General features: G+C 52.0%; 2 protein-coding genes across 3 annotated transcripts in view; both read left to right on the forward strand.

Moving 5' to 3' along the window:
* MYO1F (myosin IF) overlaps window positions 1–12,932 on the forward strand; it is a 30,689-nt gene extending 17,757 nt beyond the window's left edge. For both annotated transcript variants that reach the window (XM_090290293.1, XM_090290294.1), the window contains 13 exons: window positions 1,799–1,880; window positions 2,662–2,768; window positions 3,227–3,325; window positions 3,406–3,550; window positions 8,276–8,390; window positions 8,483–8,652; window positions 9,338–9,483; window positions 9,874–10,020; window positions 10,165–10,313; window positions 10,721–10,804; window positions 11,385–11,580; window positions 11,668–11,837; window positions 12,503–12,932. In XM_090290293.1, coding sequence (XP_090146419.1) covers window positions 1,799–1,880; window positions 2,662–2,768; window positions 3,227–3,325; window positions 3,406–3,550; window positions 8,276–8,390; window positions 8,483–8,652; window positions 9,338–9,483; window positions 9,874–10,020; window positions 10,165–10,313; window positions 10,721–10,804; window positions 11,385–11,580; window positions 11,668–11,837; window positions 12,503–12,579 — 1,687 coding nt within the window. In that variant the 3' untranslated portion in view covers window positions 12,580–12,932. The remainder of the gene's footprint in view (window positions 1–1,798; window positions 1,881–2,661; window positions 2,769–3,226; window positions 3,326–3,405; window positions 3,551–8,275; window positions 8,391–8,482; window positions 8,653–9,337; window positions 9,484–9,873; window positions 10,021–10,164; window positions 10,314–10,720; window positions 10,805–11,384; window positions 11,581–11,667; window positions 11,838–12,502) is intronic.
* A 2,553-nt stretch (window positions 12,933–15,485) lies between these two features.
* ZNF414 (zinc finger protein 414) lies at window positions 15,486–20,506 on the forward strand. The gene is given in 9 exon segments (XM_090290295.1): window positions 15,486–15,774; window positions 15,777–15,919; window positions 16,616–16,904; window positions 17,191–17,298; window positions 17,401–17,506; window positions 18,047–18,390; window positions 18,472–18,522; window positions 20,076–20,249; window positions 20,344–20,506. Coding segments are annotated over 9 exon segments (1,485 nt in total). The 5' UTR covers window positions 15,486–15,578; the 3' UTR covers window positions 20,418–20,506.
* Window positions 20,507–23,220: the final 2,714 nt, after the last annotated feature.

Raw genomic sequence — 23,220 nt, forward strand, 5'->3', positions numbered from 1 at the left:
ATACTTTTTTAATCCTCACACAAGCGCATGTTTATTGATTTTTAGAGAGAGATGAAGGGAGGAGGGGGAGAGAGAGAGCGAGAGAAACATTGATGTGAGAGAGAAACATTAACCAGTTCCTCTTGTATGCACAGAACCAGATATCGAACCCGCAGCCTTGGTATGTGCCCTGACCAAGACTCACACCTGCAGCCTTCTGGTGTATGGGATGACACTCCAACCAACTGAGCCAGTTGGCCAGGACCATATGTAATTTTTTTTTAAGCCTTATTTAGGTATAATTGACATACCATGAAATGTACCCAATCTAAGTGATTTTTACTACAGACTTGTACAACCATCACCACAATCCAATTTGGAATGTCTGCATGACCCCAAAAAGATGCCTTGTGACAAACTGTACTCGATCCTCATTCCCACCATCTGTCATTAAATTTTCTAGTAAGCACACTTAAAAAGTAAAAAGGCAAATAGGTAAAATTTAAATGTTTTCTTTAATTCATTATACACAAAATATCATCTCAACATGCAATCTGTATTTTAAGTTATCCAGGAATTATCTTGCATTCACTTTTTCCACACTGCATATTCTTTGAAATTCAGTGTGTATTTTAACACTTAACAGTACATCTCAATTCAGACAGGTTCTCAATAATGCCCTGACCAGTGTGGCTCAGCTGCTTGGGTGTTGTCCTGCAAAGCTAAAGGTTGCTGATTCGATTCCTGGTCAGGGCACATGTGACGGGCAACCAATTGATGTTTCTCTCTCACATCAGTGTCCGTCTGTCTGTCTGTCTGTCTCTCTCCGCTCCCCTGCCCCTCTTCCTAAAAAATAAATAAGTAAAATCTTTTTTAAATCAGGGTTCTTGATAACCACATGTAACCAGTGACCACCATATTGGAAGGCACACAGGTGTGGTTCTCAAAGTGGGGCCCCTGGACCAGCAGCATCAACCTCCCCTGGGAACGTGTTAGAAATTATTGGACTCCAGCCCAGACCTGTGAATGAGAAACCCAAGGGGTGGGGCAAGGCACTGTATTTAACAAACTCTCCTGGTGATTCTGGTGCCCACTGAAGTGTTGTGAAGAAAAACTAAGTTGATCAAGTGAGAGAGGAGAGAGGGCACTATTCTCTTTTTACTTTACTCTTTTAATTGTGATAAAATACTTACAAAATTTACTTCTTCTCCATTTTAAAGTGTACAATTCAGTAGCATTAAGTGTTATGCAACCATCACCATTATCTAGTTTCAGAACATTTTCATCCCCCCAAATGGACACTTCATATCTAGTCAGCAGTCAACTCATCCTATGGTCAAGGAAGACTTCCTGAGAAGATGAGAGAGGGAGCCATGATGTACCAAAGTGCATTTAACTCATCCCTTGTTAATGGACACAGGCTGTGTCCATCTCTGGCCATCAAAAACAGGGCTACAGCAGCAAGCATGTGTGCCCTACATGCAAACCTGTGCGTGCAGGATGGTTCCTACAGGGGACCTGCCCATGATGCCCAAGATGCTGCATCATTGGAAATAATTTGCTACTTCATTTAACTTTTTTCTGCTTTACTTGTTACCCAAGTCATGGGTGGTCATGAAAGAAGTAACAGAGCAAATATTCAAAGACTCAGAAAGACAAAACCAACCCTCCAATTCTCAACATCTCACCTTCCACATCCAGAAAGAACTATACTTCTTAGCATGCCCTCAGGGTCTCAAGCACTTAGACAGCCCCTCTTCTGGGAGAGGGCACGCCAAGGTCCAGCTGCACCTCCAGCCCCTTCTCTCCCCTTGCCCAGCGCCTTCCTCCGGATGCTCTTCCCCGAGAAGCTGGATGTGGACAAGAAGGGCCGCCCCAGCACTGCCAGCTCCAAGATCAAGGTGAGCCTTAGAGCAGGCAAGGAGGAGCTGGGCAGGTGGAGGTCCATGCACGTCTCTCCCTCATTCCAGGCCCTCTGCCCCATCTCTGGCACCTTCTGTCTAGCAGGGGTTAGGTGGCTGGGACCAGCTTCCTCAAAGGCCCCCTAACTCCCTCAACCTGGAAGTGAAACGTCATCTTAACAATGTTCTTTGAATTGTAACAGAACAACAATAAAAAAAGAAATATAAAAAATAATAATATTTTTGATCTTTTGGTCACTTGCCACTTTTTAAAAATTATGGTAAAATATATACACAACATAAAATTTACCATCTTAACCATTAAGTGTCCAGTTCAGTGGCATTAAATACACTCACACTGCTGTACAACCATCGTCACCATCCATCCCCAGAGCTCCTTCCACCTTGTTAAACTGAAATGCTGTCCCCATTAAACACTAACTCCCCCTCTCCCTCCCCCAGCCCCTGCCACCCACCCTCTACTTTGTCTCTATGGATCTGGCTCCTCTAAGGACCAAAATGCACAGCCCAAGGCTAGCCTCTCAGGCACACACACAAGATTTCCTTCTTCCAAAGTACTGGTCCCCGAAAGACAGGCAGGAATGTTCTGGGGGACATGTTTTCCCCAGGGCTCAGTTAGTCCATCAACAAACATTTGTCATCCATCCCCCCCCCCCCCCATGGTGCGTCTCCATCTCTTGGGTCTGTATCCAGGGTGGGAGGAGAAAGGGGCCAGAGGATCCCATCTGTTCACCACCCCCTGCCTTCTCCTCTGCCTCAGAAACAAGCCAACGACCTAGTGGCCACATTGAAGAAGTGTACACCCCACTACATCCGCTGCATCAAACCAAACGAGACCAAGAGGCCCCGTGACTGGGAGGAGAGCAGGTAACCCCTAGCCTGGTCTGGCTGTCAGCTTGACCAATCCACACTGCCTGTCCCCTAGACTGACCCTCCCTCCAGTACCCTCCTGGGGTTGCATGGCATCACAGGATTATCCCAGGCTGACCACTAGGACCAGTGCAAAGCCCCTCAGGTCCTCAGGGTTACACCTAGAACTGACCAAGACCCCCACCCTAGACCCCAGGGGTGGCCCCAGACTGACCGGAGGATGACCAAGGGATTAGCATGGTCCCCAGTCCTGAGGTCTGTGACTGGCCCCAGAACCAACACAGGCCCTTCCCAAACCCCAGGCCCCCACCCCACAGAACTGATTCGCTGAACCTCTCCTCCCCAGACCTCAGCCCCCAGACTGTCTCCAGCAGACCCCCTGCCCCCACCCCCAATCCCCCACTGCTAGGACTGGTGAGGCCCCTACCATGGGACTCAGGCTGCCTTCCCTCCAGGGTCAAGCACCAGGTGGAGTACCTAGGCCTGAAGGAGAACATTAGGGTACGCCGGGCAGGCTTCGCCTACCGCCGCCAGTTCGCCAAATTCCTGCAGAGGTGAGGCTCCCTGCCCGCCGCCATGGAGCAATGGTCAGCTGAGCCATCTGCTCAAACACTCCTAACCCTCCTGTCTCCAGGTACGCCATCCTGACCCCCCAGACATGGCCACAGTGGCGCGGGGACGAGCGTCAGGGGGTCCAGCACCTGCTGCGGGCAGTCAACATGGATCAGGACCAGTACCAGATGGGAAGCACCAAGGTCTTTGTCAAGAATCCTGAGTCAGTAAGTGTGTATGTTTGTGTGTGTGTGTGCGCGTGTGTGTGTGAGAGAGAGAGAGAGACAGACAGACAGACAGACAGGACACCTGGATCACTTGCATGGGCTCGGGTCCTGACCTTCAGGCCACTGTGTGACCTTGGACATGTTTCCTCACCACTCCAAGTCTGCTTCTCCATTTGGAAATGTGGGGAGAGTCACAGCTGCCCAACAGGCCTGGCGTGAGGGTCAGACAGAACAGGAGCCCACTGCACAGCACCTGGAATGTAGTAGGTGATTAGAAAAAACTTAATTAGCTGGACAGTCCTTGGTGGCCAGGAAGCATGTTGTGACAAGCCCCTTGGAAAGGAGGACGCACGGCTTTCCCAGCACATCCTTTTGTCCCTTGTTTCCTTTCTTTCTGTTCTTCCTTCTTCAGCTCCTTCTTTCTGTCCTTTCCCCCATCTTGTTCTCTTTCCTCTTTCATCCTTTACTCCTTCATCCACGAACACATTGAGTCCCTGAACCTGAGACTGTGTCAAAGTGGCCATTTGATTATGCAATGGCTTCAGGCCCTGCTAAATCAAAGACAAGCCTATTGGAAGGCTGGAAGCACCACCCATTTTATGCAGCCTGATTTCAGGGGAAAACAAAGCGATGGTGAGGACTGTGTCCTGGGGACCTCATGTAGGACCCAGTTACAGTAGGGAACAATGCTGTATTATACACCTGACAATTGCTGAGATAGTAGGTCTTAAGTGTTCTCACCACCTGTGGTGGTCATCATTTTGCAGTATTTATGTGTAGCAAGTCAACTCATGTGCACTTCAAACTTCCAGTGTTGTATGTCAGTTATGTCTCAGTGAAGCTGGGGGTGGGGGTGGGGGTGTTAAAAGAACAACATCTAACAGAAACCAGGGCCAGGAATCCCTAAGGGCTCGCCGGGCTCCCTGCTTCTATGTGAGGTTGGAAAGCAAACAGGGAGATGACTGTGGACCATTTCAATAAGCTTAGCTAGTTCACTGGCCTCTCGGGCGAATCCCAGGTCCTCCGTCCAGGACAAGCAGGGAAAGGTATGCTGGGGGTGGCGCCAGGGCAGAGCCAGCCAGGTGCCCCAGCACCTGCATGATCATGGCACCCACTCTGCTGACACCTTGGGGACTTGAGGAAGACAGCCCAGAGGTTGTTGAGATGACTCCCTTGACGTTAGTGTACTCAGAAGTAACTGTTCTCTCCCAAACCAAAAACCACAGAGGGTGTACAATCTCAAGATTTCACAGCTACAAAAATAGACTCTTTTGGGAGGTTGAAAATCTTTTATTTTATTTTACTTATTTATTTTGAGAGAGAGAGGGAGGGAGGGAAACAGAGAGGGAGAGAAACATCGATTGGCTGCCTCTCACATACCCCCAACAGGGGACCCAGCCCACAACCCAGGCATGTGCCCTGACCAAGAATCAAACTGGTGAACTTTTGATTTGCAGGGCAATGCCAAACCCACTGAGCCACACCAATCAGAGCAGGAGGTTGGAAATCTTTGTCCCCAAGTTTGTCTGCATCTACATCTGAGCTTTTCCCTATGGATATACTTTGCTCCAAAACATAAAAAGTCTGGAATCACATTCAAAGTATTGTTACTAATAGAAACTTATCACAAACCAAAATTGTCCGTGGCTAAAACTATACCTGAAACAATTCATTTTGTAACAGGTAAGGGAAAATGATGCCCTGGCTGGTGTGGTTCAGTAGCTTGAGTGCTGGCCTGCAAACCAAAGGGTCACTGGTTCAGTTCCCAGGCAGGGCACATGCCTGGGCTGTGGGCCAGGTCTCCAGGTGGGGACATTCAAGAGTCAACCACATATTCATGTTTCTCTTCCTCTCTTTCTCCATCCCTTCCCCTCTCTCTAAAAATAAAAAATAAAATAAAATCTTTTAAAAAGTAAAATAAGAAAAGCAATAATAAAAAATTATTTAAAAAGAAAAGAAAAAATGGAGCCAGTTGGGCATCATTCCACAAAGTGAAGTGTAACCAATTTGATTCCCAGTTGGGGCACATGCCCAGGTTGTGGGTTCAGTCCCCATTAGGTGTGAGTATGAGAGAGAACTGATCGATATTTCTCTCACATTGATGTTTCTCTCCCACTTTTTCTTCCTCCCTTCCCCACTCTGTAAAAAGAAAGAAAGAAAATATTTAAAGACAAGAAAAAATAGAGAGAGGTAAAAAAAATAGGAGGAGCCACAGGAAAGAAAGAGAATCCACCTTGCTGGTTCCTGGCAAACTGTAAAATCTGACTCTGAAAGAAACAGATATCACTGACACTGGGAAAAACAGACAAGATAAAGCTAGCACTGGCTATAGAAGGCAAATTTTGACAAAAATTGCAGTCTGCACATTTTGAGAATGCAATTATTCTGAATAATGAAATTAACAAAGGTAAAACTTTGGTTAGGAATTTTTAGAACAACAACAACAACAACAACAACAAAAAAGACTGAAAATTTGCACAGGAAATAAAAGTGATCCTGATGAGAAAATTCTTAGTAAAATGAAAATAGTTTAAATGTGCTATATCAAAAACTGATCAAGGAATTAAATGAACCTAATGGAGTTGGAGCCTCTCTCAACCACAAACGCACTTATGTTGAGTTGATTCTGAATCGAACTGGTTCTTGTAAACATGGACACAAAATATCCTTGGACGTGTTTTGCACCTGTTGGCCTTCATTGCCAATCATCCCAGGTGTATCTGTTTTCCGTGGCCGCTGTAGCAAAGTACCACAAATAGGATGGCTTAAGCCAATAGAAACTTATTTTCTCACATTTCTGGAGGCTAGAAATCCAAAATCAAGGTGTCACAGGGCCATGCTTCCTCTGAGGACTTGGGAAAGAATCCTTCCCTGCCTCTCCCCAACCCTGGTGGTCGGCAGCCATCCTTGGCATTTCTAGGCTTATATTTAGATGCATCACTGCAATCTCTGCCTGTTATCACATGGCCTTCTCTCCTCTGTGTGTCTAGGTCCAAATCTCCCTCTTCTCACAAGGAAACCAGTCATATGGGATTTAGGGCCCACCATTCTTGAGTATGATCTCATTTTAACATGATTACATCTGCAAAGACCCTCTTTCCAGATGAGGTCACATTCACAGGTTCTGGGTGGACATGAACCCAGTACAACAGGATAAGCTCCGATTTGGGTCCTGTCTCAGCCCCCTTAAGCAACACCTACCCTCTGCAGCATGAAGGAGATGCATTTTGAACTCTGTAGACAGGAAGGTTTATTTCCTAAGTTGAAAAAAAATCCTCTTTACTGGGCAGAAATCACGAGGTTGAGGACACTTGTCCCACCTTTCCTGAACAGCTAAGGGGTTCCTATTTGACTGGCTCACACCCCTCAGTGAAATGCACTTACGTGTCCTCCAGACAACCTATATGAGGCATTACTCAGACACACTTTGCACACAGACCCACCAACCACAGAGTATTAGAGAAACAAAAGAATTCATATGTAAGCCACTTGATTCTCTGCAACATAGGAAGCTGCACTGTTGGAGTATTTTGCTGGTGGGAAGACTCCCCACTTTTTATGAACAGTTATAAATGCCCACAACTTTAAAAGTCCTCGAAGACAGTTTAAAGTTCACGTGAACCAAGTGATGGATATTTGTGTATGTGAGACATCCCTGAGTGAAGGGTTAATTATTTTTCTAAATAAAGCCCCATTTTATTTTCAATATTTCCCATCTTCACTGATTGAAAGTGCTGTCCCTTCTATCACAAAATGTGTATTTGAATTAGGATATTTCCAAACCATCTGTCCTATTCCTATTGATTGTTCTAGTCCTTGACCAGCACCCTATTTTTTTTTTTTTTTTTTAGATTTTATTTATTTATTTCTAGAGAGGGGAAGGGAGAAAGAGAGGGAGAGAAACATCAATGTGTGGTTGCTTCTTGCATGCCCCCAACTGGGGACCTGGCCTGCAACCCAGGCATCTGCCCTGACTGGGAATCAAACCAGTGACCCTTTGGTTTGAAGGCCGGTGCTCGATCCACTGAGCCACACCATCCAGGGCCCATTGTTTTTATTACTGTAGATTTGTAACTTTTTACATCCAGTGGGTTCCTCTCCTTGATATGTTCACATGTTAGTATTCCAAATAACAGACATCTTTCATGTCATTTCCACTCTGACTCGGTCAAATATAATTCCCTAAGCCCCCTCTGGTCCAAGGCCCTTAAAACTCAAGTCTGCTTTCTGCAAGACTCCTTTCCCAGACTGCATGTATGGCCGCACAGGTTGTACACTACACATCTACAGGGTCACCGGTCACATCACAGCCCTATATACCACAGGCTCACATTTACAGGATTTTGTTTTTCTGAAATGCACATTGAGTCACGAGTCTGACGTCTCTGAAGTTGAGGTGCACCTCATGTGAAAGGCATGGCACAGCTCAGTTAGCAATGTGAAAAACAGTGATGTTATGCTGTTTCTCTAGCCAGAACACACAGCTATAACAACAGGCAGAGCTGGAATTTGAACCCAGCCAGACAAGCCATTTTATAATCTGAGGGAGAGGTTTGTGCCACACATTGGGAGGGAATCCTGGAGGAAGAAATTTTTTACCATAGTGTGATAGCATGTGTGTAGGTGCCCCTGAGCAAGAGCATGTGGGTGGGGTGGGCTGAGGGAAAACTAGAGACTATGGCCCTAGGGAGACACTGGGACCCAGCATGCCTCCCTCTCGCCCAGCTCTTCCTTCTAGAGGAGATGCGAGAGCGCAAATTTGATGGCTTTGCCCGCACCATCCAGAAGGCCTGGCGGCGCCATGTGGCAATCCGGAAATACGAAGAGATGCGAGAGGAAGGTGAGAGGCTGCAGGTGGGAGGCTCGGAGTGGAGACAGATGGACCTGAAGAGCCAGGTCACAACCTCTGCCCCGCACCCTGTGTCCCGACAGCTTCCAACATCCTGCTGAACAAGAAGGAGCGGAGACGAAATAGCATCAATCGAAACTTTGTTGGGGACTACCTGGGATTGGAGGAGCGGCCAGAGCTGCGTCAGTTCCTAAGCAAGAGGGAGCGTGTGGACTTCGCAGACTCAATCACCAAGTATGACCGCCGCTTCAAGGTGAGGGGCTCGCAAGTGGGTATGTCTAGAACCTGGCTCCAGTCTGGCACCCCCACCAGAGGTACCCCCTCACCTGGCCCAGACATACCTGTCCACAGATATGTAGTCATCTAGCCTAGATACACCTGTTCCATCACAGGAACACCCTCACCTGATTGGAACACACCTGCCCATAGGTATATGCTCAACTAACATAGATACATCTATCAAATATGCCCTTATGTAGCCTAAACACACCTGTCCATCAGATGCATCTTCACCTAGCCAGACACAACTGTCCACAATTACACCTCACCCGGAAGCCCTGACCACAGGGCTACCACCCTCACTTATCCTGGACACATCTGTCCATTAGGTGCACACACCTTCACCCAGTATAGATAGACCTGTCAATTAGACACATCTTCACCTGACCTAGATACACCTGTGCATAGGTACACTCACCTGGCCTGGCCACCCAAGTCCAGCAGGTATATCTTCACCTATCTGTTCACTGACCCAGACATCCCCTTATAGCCAATATACCCTTACTTAACCTATTTATTATATAATACAATCACCCATATACTTTTATGTGGAGGGATACCCTCATCTACCCAACCTGCCAGTACCACCCCTCTGCCTGAAATTGAACCCCATGCCCAGGGCTCCTGCCATCAGCCTCTCTTGTCCTGCACCCTCACAGCCCATCAAGAGGGACTTGATCCTGACGCCCAGATGTGTATATATGATTGGGCGGGAGAAGGTGAAAAAGGGCCCTGAGAAGGGCCAGGTGCGTGAGGTCCTGAAGAAGAAGCTGGAGATCCAGGCCCTGCAGGGAGTTTCCCTCAGGTGAGGCCAGATGCCCACCTGCCCCACAGTCACTCTCGCCTGCCCCCTTGTCATCATCAGCTGTCCTCATACTTGTTACCTCACATGTAACCCTGACCATCTTACCTCCTGCTGTACATATAACCCTTTCTTGGTCGCATCTGTCACCTTCTCCTGCCCTCTACACTCATGATCCTTATTTGCCAGCAGCATCTGTCCCCTCCCTCACCTGACTCCTGCCCGGCCCTTCTCTATAACCACCTTCTCCAGCTCCTTGCCGCTTCCCCCGTTTTTCCCCACTTGTGTAACTCCTCACCTGCCTCTTACCAGACCCTCAGCGGTTACATCTCACCTATCAGCCCTTCCCTCACCTGTCACTATCACCTGCCTTTCCTCCTGCCCCTCCCCAAGCACGCGGCAGGACGACTTCTTCATCCTCCAAGAAGACGCGGCGGACAGCTTCCTGGAAAGCATCTTCAAGACGGAGTTCGTCAGCCTCCTGTGCAAGCGCTTCGAGGAGGCAGCGCGGAGACCTCTGCCCCTCACCTTCAGCGATACGTATGGCCCTCCCCCCATCACCATCCTCGAGCCAGTCTAGGCACAGCACCCCTTCTCCTACCCCACGGATCGAGCAAGGATGGGTGGGGAGGTGAACTCCTGCTTGGGAGACGGAGCCCCCAAAGCTTCCCCCTCTCCCCACAGACTACAGTTCCGGGTGAAGAAGGAGGGCTGGGGCGGAGGCGGCACCCGCACCGTCACTTTCTCGCGTGGCTCCGGTGACGTGGCAGTGCTCAAGGCTAGCGGCCGTGCCCTCACTGTCAGCGTGGGTGACGGGCTTCCCAAAAGCTCTAGTGAGTCTGCGCAGAAGTGGAGGTGGAGCCAAAGTATCTGGGACAGCAAGGGATCAATCAATGCTTAAAGGGTGGAGCCAGTGAGGCTGGCCAAGAATTGGTGAGGGCCATGGAGGGGAGGGTCTAGAGAGATTTAGAGGAGGTGGCCAATGACTGAACGAGAAACGCATAGGGGACGTGGCCAAAGGGCAGCCCTGTGAGCTGGCTAAAGGATGAGGGGCGGGCCCGGGGAGCCACTGAGAGATGTGTGCTGGAGGAGAGAGGCCAATCACAAGGCGGAGTCAGCAAGCCTGGGTGAAGATGTCTGGGGCTGAGCCAAAACGAACTGGACTTGAGGGCAGGGTCAAGAGCCTGGTATGGTCTGGCCACCACTCAAATCGCTATATCCTTTCTCCTTTCCTTTCTAGAGCCTACGCGGAAAGGAATGGCCCAAGGAAAACCTCGAAGGTCGGCCCAGGCCCCTTCCCGGGCAGCCCCCGGGCCCCCCAGGGGTGAGGAGATGCCCCTTACCAAGTGTCTTCCCATGCCTCTTGTGGGCTCCATGACCTAAGCCAGACTTCCTGTCAGCGGACTCTAACGAGCAGTTAACCACTCTTTTTTCTGTTCAGAACTCTCCATAGTTCCCCATCTCCCACATAATAAAGGTTAAGCTTAGTTTGGTAGTCAAAGCCTTTAGAACCTGACCCCGGCTAGTGTCCTCTTCTCTCATATTACACTCTTGTCATGCAAGCTACGTCTTATTTTGCCAACTTACCGAACTTGCTCTTACCTCCAGGCCTTTGCATGGGGCTGTTTGCTCTGCCTGTCTCCCAAATTCCCACTATACTTGAGCTCCTATTTACAAGGCCTACCCAAAAAAGCCTTCCTAACAGAAGAGGATAAGGGGAAATCTTACCCCTGCAGAACCTCTCTCTGGTCCCTCCTGGCCCCTGGGTCCCTCCCTCCAGCTGGTCACCATACAGGATTGAATGTGGCCACTTCCTCCTTCAGACTGGAAACTTTGAGTCAAATTCTCCCCCAATACTCCTAGCAGCATCCTAATAAATGCCTCCATCCTTGCTCCCACCACAGGTCTGCACCACAATGGGGTGCCCCCCTCTGCCAGAGGGCGCCCCCTGCCCCTAGGGATCACATCTGGAGGGGGCTCTCAGCGGCCTCCCCAAGGACCTCCATCTTCAGCCCTGAGAGCCAGCAGACGACCCCGGGCACAGCCCCCCTCAGAGCACAACACAGAATTCCTCAACGTTCCAGATCAGGGTGTGGCCGGGTAGGTGGGATGGGAGGACAGCCCCAGGAGGTGAGCAGGCAGTGGAGGAGTGCCTAGGGCTATGAGGAACAACCCCTGTGCCCACAGCATGCAGAGAAAGCGCAGCGTGGGACAGCGGCCGGTGCCCGGTGTGGGTCGACCCAAGCCCCAGCCACGGATACATGGCCCACGGTGCCGGGCACTGTACCAGTATGTGGGCCAAGATGTGGATGAGCTGAGCTTCAATGTGAATGAAGTCATTGAGATCCTCATGGAAGGTATGTGTGCTGGGACAGAGGTGGAGGAGTCAGAATCCTGACACAACCAGGCAACCCCCATTACCAAATACCCGTCCAGTGAGAGAACAGAGATTGCCAGCAAGCTTCCAGGCCCAGCCAGAGATACCCTCTTCCGAGCCAGTGGCTGCATAAGCTAGAGGCCTTAGATGGAGGCCATTTGGGAGCCTGGTCTCAATGCATCATACCTAGTACTCCATTTTTGTTACCTGGCAAACATAGGGCCAATACAGAACTTCAGAGGCCCTTTGTGAGTAGGAAATGTCCCCTGTCTGGATGGCCCAGGCCACTTCCTACCTAAGTCCCCTTGGCGGCCCCCAGAGGGGTCCGGGACTCAACGGCATCCTCTGCAAGTGGGTGGCGAAGTTCATGGAGATCATTTCTGGGTCCATCATAGGGATTAAGGGGAGAAGCCTATGGGAGGAGATGATGAGGGAAGAGTGAAAGCAAATGGTCTAGAAAATGATGGTGTGAGCCAGTGACAAGAAAAAAACCATGTGTACATCCCTCCCTTCCTTCCTCCATCATTCTCTTTTCAGCCTCCACCTATGCCAGGCCAGCGGAAACAAGTAAGACAGACAGTGAGCCAGCATGAAGGTTTTCTCTGTGGCGGGCTGGGCAGTGCCTCACACTCTTTTCTCCTACAGATTCCTCGGGCTGGTGGAAAGGCCGGCTGCATGGCCAGGAGGGCCTCTTCCCCGGAAACTATGTGGAGAAGATCTGAGCCGGTGGCCCAGAATACTGCCCTTCTGCCTGCCAGGGAGCCAGATTCTGTGGCAGGGGTCTCATTCCCTTGGCTGCATTAGCCAGCAGGTCCAGTCCTATGGCCTCCAGCCCAGCCCAGGCCCTGAGTGGGTATGAGGGTCACCACTGCAGCCAGCCCTGGGCCTTGGCCTCCTGTGTCACACCCATTTCCCCCTGTGTCACACAGGGCTAATAGCAGAGCCTACCTCCCAGCTTCCTTGTATGAAATGAGTTGTGTCCTCCCGGCATGGAGTAAAGTGGGGAGGCCTTGACAAGGGTGACCTCCCTCCTGCTCTCTTCGCTGAGGCAATAAATGTCTGTTTGGTATAAGTATGAACTGGCTGAGCACCAAACTTCTCAGAACCCTGTGACATAGGAACAGCATATGCACCATTTTATAGGTGGAAAAAAATAAAGGCTCACAGGTTGAGTCACTTGCCCATGATTCCCCAGAGCCAAGCCTTAAAAAGCTTCAGTTTGTCCACTTGCCAGCTTCCAGAAGCTGCATCCCAGCTTTCCTATAGAAAATGGCTGGGTAGTCTGTCATCTTAATCTACAGCCCCCAAACCCAGCAAGGACCCTATTTAACGCTGAGGAAGGAAGCAAGTCCCACATGGCCCCCACAATCCACCCTGGTCCTTGCCCCCTACCCCATGTATGTGCCTTCTTAGCCCCCACTCAACTGGGGTCAGGACCAGTTCTGACATTCGAAGGCCCTGGCTTTCTGCACTTAAGGTCACAGGTGAAGGGGTCAGTCTGGCTACTGGTCTCCCCAGCTGTCTCCAAACCCATGCTGAATTCTGAGCCTTTGAGAACTCCATGCAGGTGCAGCTGGAACCAGCTAGGAGTCCTGCCATGGTCTGAGCCTAAGGATCCTGCCTTTCCAGATGGACACTTCCTCTGTGCTCAGCCCCTCAAAGAGCAGCCAGTCTAGACCGAGCCAGAGAAGGCACAGGGGCTGACTAGCCAGCTGAGCCTTTTGCACGATCCATGCCCTCTCTCTTCTGCACCTACCTAGGGAAGCTGAGTGAGGCTGGAAAAAAAAATATCCCAAGGTTGCAACTGGGTCTCAACAGAACCTTTCATTAGCCAATTGTTATATAAAAGCACTTAGCCAGTTCCTTGAATGTCCCTGGTTCTTTCTATCTCTGATCTTTTCACTCTGTCCAGCCACCATAGTGCGCACTTCTTGCTGCAAGACTTAGATGTGAGGACAGATGGAGAGGAAGACAACCCACACGAGCCACTGACTTCATCAGCGGGGCATTTCCTGGTGTGGAGAGGAAATAAGGCTTCCTCTCCCTTTTCTGCCCTAGAACTTACCCTGCAGGATGCTCCCACTCCCAGCACTTTGGGGTACAGTCCCTTGGCCCCACTACCACGGTGGCAGGCACCACATACACAGGAAGTAGGGCCTTCTGGATAGGATGGATGAATGAGATTTGGGTAGGACAATGAGTATGAAAAAGGGTGGGGTTTTAACATATTCTAATAGCTTCTCACATCTAGGTTACAGCATATGTAAACCTGTCAGCTTGGCCACACCCATGCAGCCCACATCCTGTTGACTCCTTTACAAAATTTCTTAAGTCCAGCCCCTCCTTTCCCTCCCTTGGGTCCCTGTCCTTTCTGAGGCATCACCTGACCCTTTCCCAAATTGCTCCTATCTCTCCTGCACAGACCTCTCTCCACTCTGCATCAAAATGATCTGTTTTTGAAGTTTTTAACTGTATTAAAGATAAAAGTTTTTAAATTCAAACTGCACAAGTTTGAAAAATCTGCCTCTTCGTCACTCAAAAATCCTTGTTCCCCTTCCATTTTTAATGTCCCCTTCTAATGATATTCTCTGCATATAAAAGCACGTAGGTACATCTTAAGTACAGATGGAATTACATTGCACATAGTCTACACTTGCCTAGAACTCAACAGACACCTCTCGAATGGTTAAATAATGTATTACAGAGCTCTGATATCAAAGATCCACTTCACTGTCCCCCAATAGCCCATTTTCCAAAGGACAGCCAGGGATCAGATGATGTACCTCCCCCTGCTGAAAATTCATCAGTGTCTAGAATAGAAACTACACTCCCCTCTTACAGTTCACAAGACCCTGCATGACCCTCCCTGCACCACGTTCACTTTCTGACCTCCACTATGCTCCAGCGCCACTGATCTCACTATTCCTTGAAAAAGACAAGCTTGTCCCTTCCCACCTCAGGACATTTGTACCAGTTATCTACCCACTCTTTCCAGTGCTCTGTCCCCATGACCTTCCACTGGTTCCCGCCTTCCTATCAGGCAACAGCTCAAAAGTCACCTCACAGAGAGGCTTCCCAGACCCAGCACTACCACATCCTTCTGTTCATTTTTTTTTCTTTGTAGCACTTAATATAACCTAAGACTATTTTCTGCATTTCTTGTGGTCTGTTTCCCCATTTTTAAATGTAAGTGGCCTTTGGGGGCAGGGATGTTTGTCAGTACTGTTCATCTCTGAGTCCCTAGAACTTAGCACACAGCAGGTTGGATAGGTGACTCATTCCACCCCGGTACACCCAGTGCTATCCTCCTGGAAACACAACTCTCCTGACTGACAGCTTGCTTCCCGCCCTTAGCTGATTACTACGGTCCTACTCCAGTTTCAGAACGAAGCGCATTGAAAACTTTGACGACCATTACCAATTTCTCTGCAAAGAGGCTGTCCACTGAACATCACCTCTTCAAAAAGAATTGCCTTTCCAGGGCTGGTGACAGAACGGATGAAGATGCCCGTTTTACAGATGAATACAAAGGCCAGGAAAGATTTCAATCCCAGATCTCAGCGCACAGACTCTTTTAAAAAACAAAAAAGATTTTATTATTTTTAGAGAGACGGGAAGGGAGGGAGAAAAAGAGAGGGAGAGAAACATCGACGTGCGAGATCGGTTACCTCCCGCTCGCCCCCTACCGGGTGCCTGGCCCACAACCCAAGGATGTGTCCTCATGGGGGAATCAAACCGGCGACCTTTCGGTTTGGGGGAGGACGTCCAACTCATTGAACCACACCAGTCTGGACTCAGCGCAGAGACTCTGAAAACTGCCCTTGCCCTAAGCTTGCACGTTCCCCACGGGAGCCCGTTTTGCGAACCAAGAAAGACCTCAGACCTCAGGACCCGCCCCCTCACGGAGCGCTGTGCGCAGGACCGCCCACGCTCTCGCGAGATCTGGGAGGTGGAAAATGGCGCCGATGTGAGCGTGAGCCCGCGGCCGCCCAGGGAGTCGCCAAAGCCTCAGCTGGAGCCGCAGGAGCTGCGGAAACAAGAGGCCTAGCCGGGCCGAGGATGGTGAGCGCGGCGCCGGGGTCGCGGGCGCGGCGAGCCAGCGGGGACTAGCGGGAGCGGTCCCGTCGCGCACACACCCTCCGGTTGACCCCGCCCCGACATCCGGGCACTGGCCCCGCCGCTAGTTGTCACTTGGCGAGTGCCCTACCCCCTACTACCGGGCCTGGCTTCGACTGGGCCACGCCCACAGGGCTCGGGCTCCGCCCCTGATCTATATGCAACTGGGCTGCCGGTACCTCCGAGTTCGCCTGCACAGCTCTAGCCCAGAGCGTATATATATCTGTTTCCTCAAACAATCTACCGGGGCACTTCGGTCCCGTCAGCGTCTTTCTACCCCTGACCCTGTCCAGAGCCCCGCCTCCATATCCTTTGACCCGCCCACTCTAGGCCACGCCCCTGCTGCGTAGGGGGCTTCCCACCTTCTCAAGTTGCGGGAGGAGGGAATGCTGCTTTGCAGTTCCTGATAGATGTCCCCTTCTGCTTTTGGGACACTTCCCGGCAGGCTTCCTGCCTGGGGATGGAGATGAGGCAGGAGCTCTGTCCTCCCTTGATGGTAACTCCTGAGGGTGGGGGCTAATGTCTGGGGGGGACATTCGCTGCTTCAGGAATGCACAACGGCCTTGGGGCAGGAGGGTTCCCCTGGCTGGCCCCAGAAGACTATGGGCCCAGAGGGGTTCTCCCACCTCTTTCTTTCACCAGGAGGAGGAACCCTCTGGGCCCAGCCCAGACATGCTGGCCACTGCAGAGCCCAGCTCCAGTGAGACCCGCAAGGAAGCGTCCCCGAGTGTGGCTGCCGCAGCCACCTCCTTCTCCATGGGGGAGGAGTCAGGTCCGGACCTGACAGCCACACCACTACTGTGGGACCGTGGAGGTGCCTCCTCAGCCCCAGACAGTGACCAGCCTGGCCCTGGACCTGGCCTTGGCTCAGCCAGCACAGTCTCCGGGACCAGTGACGACCTTCGGCCTCCCAGGCGACGCCCACCGCCAGGTGACCTGTGACGGGGCCTTCTGTGGGGTCACAGGCCTGGAGTGAGGAGTGCAGAATTTCTGCACACTTGGGGCTTATCTAGAGAGAATCACCATTTACTGAGCACCAAGTAATGAGCCAGGCCAACTCGGCTCCTGCCCTCTGGCAGCTCAGTCTGATGGAGGAGCAGACGGTAAAGACCCCAGCACGAAACTATAGGGCAACCCCAGCCTGGTATATGCTTCTCTGGGGCAGAGCCCTGGAAAGCGTGGGGAAGGTTGGGTGACCCACTGTGTACATCCTACAGGAAAGCAGATACCCTGCTCTAGCCCTGGCTGCTGCCTCAGTTTTCCCAGCATTCGTGACTTGGCACAGCATCTGCGTACCCACTGCCCACCCACACAGTCCCTGGAAGGTAGGGCCAGCGTAGGTGGTGGGAGGCAGGCAGGGTTCCCAGGCTGATCCTTGGGCAGCCCAGCCCACCCCACTCCTGCGTCCTCCACCCCTGCTCCTCCAGGCAAGCTGTTCCGCTGTTCCGCCCTGAGCTGCACCGAGACCTTCCCCAGCATGCAGGAACTGGTGGCACACGGCAAGCTGCACTACAAACCCAATCGCTACTTCAAGTGAGACTTTGACCACCCCAGCCTCCTTTGGTCCTCAGTGACCAGGTCCCAAGCATCTCCTGCTCCTCGTGTGGTAGCCAGTACCTGGGGTCCAAGCCCTTCCATATTCTAGGTGGGGGTGGGGTGGGGGCGGTGGCAAAGGGGGGCGTCTGGAAGTGAGTGTGACCTCCGGCAAGCCCTACCCTTAAACTGCTCAAGAGAGACTGGTACTTCAAGCAAGTCCCTGGGACCCAGAAGGGGTGGGGCTCACGCGGGTGTGGCTCCGCCCAGTCTGCCCTTACCTCCCAAGAGGAAAGTTGATCACCTAAGTCAAAATTAAGACCTCTTCCTCGTTTTCCCAGGGCTCCAGCGTCGAGGGGTTCAGAGGGGTCGTGACCACAATAGTGGGGCACTTAGGGCAACCTCCTGCCCCGCAAGTGTGCGATCTGATTTGGATTCGGGCTCCTTTTAACAAGTTCTTAGGGCGGGTCCTCAGGTAGCATCCGATAGGCCCCTCCCTGCTCGCCTCGGAGATCCAGCCCTGTCCTGTGCCCGCCCCAGGTGTGAGAACTGCCTCCTGCGCTTCCGCACGCACCGCTCCCTCTTCAAGCATCTGCATGTTTGCGCCGAGCACGGGCAGAGCCCAGCCCCGCCGCCACCCCCCGCCCTCGACAAGGAGCCATCCGCGCCCGAGCGACCCCCAGAGTCCGACCATGCGGCGGCTCCCAGCCTGCAGTTTCCGCTTCTCGAGCCCTTCACGACCCCCGCCCCTGCTCCCAACGGGCCCTTTCTGCCCTACTTGAACCCCGCGCCCTTTGACCTAAGCCCCCCACGCCTGCGCCCCTTCTTGGCCGCCACGCCTGGGCTGCCAGCCTCCAACGCCGCCGTATGGAAAAAGAGCCAAGGTGAGTGTAGTGGCAAGGCCGGCAGAAAGGTGGGCTGGGCTCGCTCTGATATCTGATCTTGACCCCGCCCATTTACCGCAGGTGCTGGCAGCAGTCCTCGGAGACCCCAGGGCGGCTCCGACGCTCCCTCAGGTGCGTGCAGGTGACCACCAGGGCGGGATGTTGGGGATTTTTCTCCTGCGTTCTGCTGGGCCCAAAGATATTGAGTTGGCCAAAAAGCTTGTTCCGTTTTTTTTTTTTTTCCTGTAAGATATTGTTAGATTGTATTGTGACAGCTGTCATATCAGCATGCACTTAAAAAAATTAGTGAATTTTTGTGTAGCCATTTTAGTATTGAAGATGGAAGAAAAGCAACATTTTCAACATATTATGCTTTATTATTTCAAGAAAAGTAAAAATGAAACTAAAATGCAGAAGAAAGTTTGTGCAGTGTGTGGAGAAGGTGCTATGATTGAACTTGTCCAGAGTGGTTTGCGAAGTTTCGTGCTGGAGATTTCTCACTGGACGATGCTCCGTGGTCATGTAGACCAGTTGAAGTTGATAGCAATCAAATTGAGACATTAATTGAGAATAATCAACGTTACACTATGTTCGAGATGGCCAACATACTCAAAATACCTAAATCAAATGTTGAAAATCATTTACACCAGCTTGGTTATGTTCATCGCTTTGATGTTTGGGTTCCACCTACATTAAGCAAAAAAAACCTCCTTGACCATATTTCTGCATGCACACATTCCATTTTTAAAACAAAGTGTGGTGGGTGATGAAGAGTAGATACTTTACAATAATGTGGAACAGAAGAGATCGTGGGACAAGCGAAATGAACCACCAACAACCACACCGAAGGCCAGCCTTCATTCAAAGGTGATGTTGTATATGTGGTGGAATTGGAAAGGAGTCCTCTATTTTGAGCTCCTTCCAGAAACCAAACGATTCATTCCAATAAGTACAGCTCCCAGACCAACTGAGAGCTGCACTCCATGAAAAGCACCCGGAATTAGTCAACACAGAACGCATAGTCTTCCATCAGGATAACAGAAGACTGTATGTTTCATTGATGACCAGGCAAAAACTGTTACAGCTTAGTCGGGAAGTCCTGATTCATCAGCTGTATTCACCAGACATTGCACCTTCAGGTTTCCATTTATTTAGGTCTTTACAAAATTCTCTTAATAGAAAAAAATTCAGTTCCCTGGAAGACTGCAAAAGGCACCTGAACAGTTCTTTGCTCAAAAAGATAAGTTTTAGGAAGATGGAATTATGAAGTTGCCTTAAAAATGGCAAAAGGTAGTGGAACAAAATGGTGAAGACATTGTTCAATAAAGTTATTGGTGAAAAATGAACTTTTTGGCCAACCCAATATTAGGAGGCAGCAGTGCCAGCCCTGAAATACAAAAGTTTTCCTTAAAAATTACCAGCCCCGCGCCTTCATCCGTGTAAAGCTCGCGCTCTACAGGGGTTTTGGGGGTGAGAATGGGGGACACAGAAGTCAAGTTCCGTGCCCCCAATTCCAGGGGGAACACAATTGGGGGAAACTAATCAACCAGGCCAGATCCTCCACGCCCACGAGTTGATGGGGAAGTGAGGAAGGGTCCAAAACACTCTCGCCCATGACCACGGTCTTTGACTGGACGGGGCCTCTGGGCTGGGGCTGGGACTGACAGGGGCCCGCCTGCCCGCAGGGCATGCGGCCCCAAGCCGCATCGTGTGGGAGCACACACGTGGCCGCTACTCGTGCATGCAGTGCGCCTTCTCCACGGCCTCACGGCCCGCCATGACCCTACACCTGGAGGACCACCGCCCCAACGCCCCCGCGGCCCTGGCGCCTGGACAGCCGCGCCCCGAGGCCTTGGCGGGTAAGGCCCAGGAGAGCTGGGATGGGGAGGACGCGGGATCCCCAAGACAAGGGACGAACCGAGACTCAGGCGCGTCCTCCTTTGCCCCACCCAGACCCGGCCCCGCTTGCACCCAAGATGTCGTTGCTGCTCTCTGAAGGGGAGTGTCCAGTTTTCTCGCAGCTCTGAACCCTGCCATGTAGAGGTCATGAGGTCATAGAGGTCGTGAGGTGTGGGTAGTTTTGTAATTTTAGGGGGGGCAGAAATGGATGGGGTGGGAGGACAATAAAAGAGGCGGGATGAACTGGCCTGTGCTGTGTCCCTTGCCCCTAATGCACAGCAGCCTGTCTAGCAGGCCTGGGTGCCCCCCCCCCCCCCACTCCTAACCCCAACTCTAGAGAGGGCAAGGCCTCCCATCACTGGCCACCTGTATCCCACAGCCCCTGTTAACCTCAACACTGGGACCCAGTCTCCAACTCAGTATTGCCACTGCCCACTGTCCTGACCCACCACTTCCAGAAACCATATGGGATGGAGGTTTTATAGATTTATTTTAACTTCTTAAGAGTCAGTGAGGGAGACAGGTAGGGAGACTTGATCCTGAGAAAGTACGGGCACTGACCCAGCTGGACTACCCCAAGACCCAAGGCCAATGTTAACTCACAGGGAGGGGACAGGATGGTGGGGCTGCCCTGTCAGAGGGTAGTGCCCTGGACCCCCAGAACTGGGCACCAGGGCGAGCAGAACTCAGGCCTCATCGTGCCCTGCTCCACTCTCCCCCTGCCTCAGCTCTGAAGATGCAAGTGGGTCAAGGTCAGCCCTGGAGAGCCTGGGCTCCCTTCCTTCCTTACCCCTCCCCCATCCTGGTCCCCCACTTCCCTTTCTTCATGGGAAGTCAGGCCTGGGCCAGGGTTCAAACTCATGTCACACTGGTGTTTCAGCCCTGCTGTCACCAAAACTTTGCAGGCCAAGCCTCCTAGGTATGGAAGTCCCTGTTACTGGCTTCCAGCCCCATGGACCCTAGCCCAGGCCTCACCCTCTCCCCTACCTGCAGCACCTGAAGCAATTCCTCCTGCTCTTCCCCACAGTCTGAACACCCCTGAAACAAGTCTCTTCTGATTGTGCCCCTCCCCTTCCTATAACCTTCAGTGGCTCCCCACCGCATTCCAAATGAAGATCCTGTTCTACTAGCCCACAAGGCCCCATCTGGAACCTCCCCATTCCCTCCCAAGGGCTCCACAAACCATCTCTTCCTCCCTGGGAGCACAGAAGACATCCTGTGAGCAAGCACCCACAGTCCCCTGCTGACGTGGTTGCTACTCAGCACCAGCTGTGGAGTTGGATGGGTCATCCGGGGATGGGCCTCCTGGGCCCCTGTGCTTCCTGTTTCTCAGCTAGAAGCCTTGGAACCATGACTGTGGCCCTGGGGAGAAGACAGCCTCCCTACGTCTCAGCTTGCCCGGCCCATTAAAATGGGTGTCATGCTCACCCCTGGAATACTGAGGATTCAAAGAGGAACTGGGGAGAGAGGGAGAGGTCCTGGGAAAGATTTGCAGGTTATTCATATCCCTCTGGCCACCAAGCCCATGGCTACCTGGACCTGTTCAAGAACCTGGGCAGGAGGTACGGCAGGGTCAAGGGGCCTGTTTTACAGATAGAAAAGGTGAGGCCAGGAGGGTGAGCTGACTGAGCCGACTCTCAAGCCAGGCCCAGTTCCAAGTCACTCGCTGATTGCACACCACCTTGAAAGCTGGGCACAGTTACTACCAATGAGAAAAACCAGGTAGCCAGGCCTCAAAGGCACCCTCCCCTTTTCCCACATTCCCAAGGCCCCTAGACACCCTGGGGAATCCGGCCCTAGTCCCAGGCTTTCCTGTATCTACATGTACAAGATTTAGTGGTCCTGGTACCCTAGGTTCCTAACCCATCTCCAGGGTACTTGGGGTTTGCTAGCCCCCAGTAGTTTTTCTTCCCCATCAAGTCCCTCATTCAGCCATCTCCAGATCCAGGTGATGCCACTTCCCAGTCAGGACCTTCCCAGAGAGACCCAGAGCCAATATCTTGGTCCATCTACACCTCCACATCATTCACCTGGGTGCAGCCACCCTTCCCATGAGTACAAAGGGTCCATAGCTCCTGCTGCCCTCCAGAGCTGGTGGAAACTGCCCTGAGGCCTAGGGAGCTGGGTCACTACCACCTGGCGGAGGCATGCTGCCCACTCCAAAAACTACTTCCTCCCTCACCCCTCCCAATTTTGCAACCTTTTGTCTGCTCCCAGCGTCCCTTCTAGGCTCCCGCAGCCCCTACCCTCCCTCTGGTCAACTTGCGACCCCACAGAGGGTTCCAATATCCCACCCTAACTCCAGGATGCCTGAAAGCTGAGTCTTCCGGTGGCCCAGCAGAGGGCGCCCAGAGCATCAGTCTGAGGGAGAACGAGAGGAGCCCGCTGATTCAGGCCAGCACCTGCCTGGTGCAACTGCCCCAGCGCTGGCAGGTGGGGCCAGAAGCTGAAGCTTCGTGGGAAACAGGCTGAGCCACTCCAGGTAGCTTAAGCCCCCTTGAGGCCTGCCAGGTGCCCATCCACCACCCGGCATTTGCCCGGCACCATCTCCGTCGCTGGCAGGTGCCCACTCGGTTACCCTCACTCAGGACTGGGAGCGGGGAAGTGAAGAGGCCTGATTAGGTCCTAGCACTCGCATCCCGGGCTCCCGACCCCTCGGCTGCCCATGTGCTCAGCCCTGCTCTCAGACCACATGTGGCCGCACTGGAGGCTGCGCCCCCCTCCCATGCGGTAGGCAGCAGTGCATCGCCCCTGCTCTTGGACAGGGACCAGGGGCAACCAGCTTTGGCTCCCTACGTGCACTCGGAACCCTGGTGGTGCCCCTCCCTAGACTGCAAAGTTCCACACATTTACCCCAACAAACCCCTCCCAACACCCTCAACTCCCCAAGACAGACCCTGGACCACACTCATTTCTCCAGACTTCCAGGTC

This window comes from Furipterus horrens, unplaced genomic scaffold (genome assembly GCF_987537825.1).
Source record: "Furipterus horrens unplaced genomic scaffold, mFurHor1.1.pri manual_scaffold_10, whole genome shotgun sequence".
In the NCBI taxonomy this organism is placed as follows: domain Eukaryota; kingdom Metazoa; phylum Chordata; class Mammalia; order Chiroptera; family Furipteridae; genus Furipterus; species Furipterus horrens.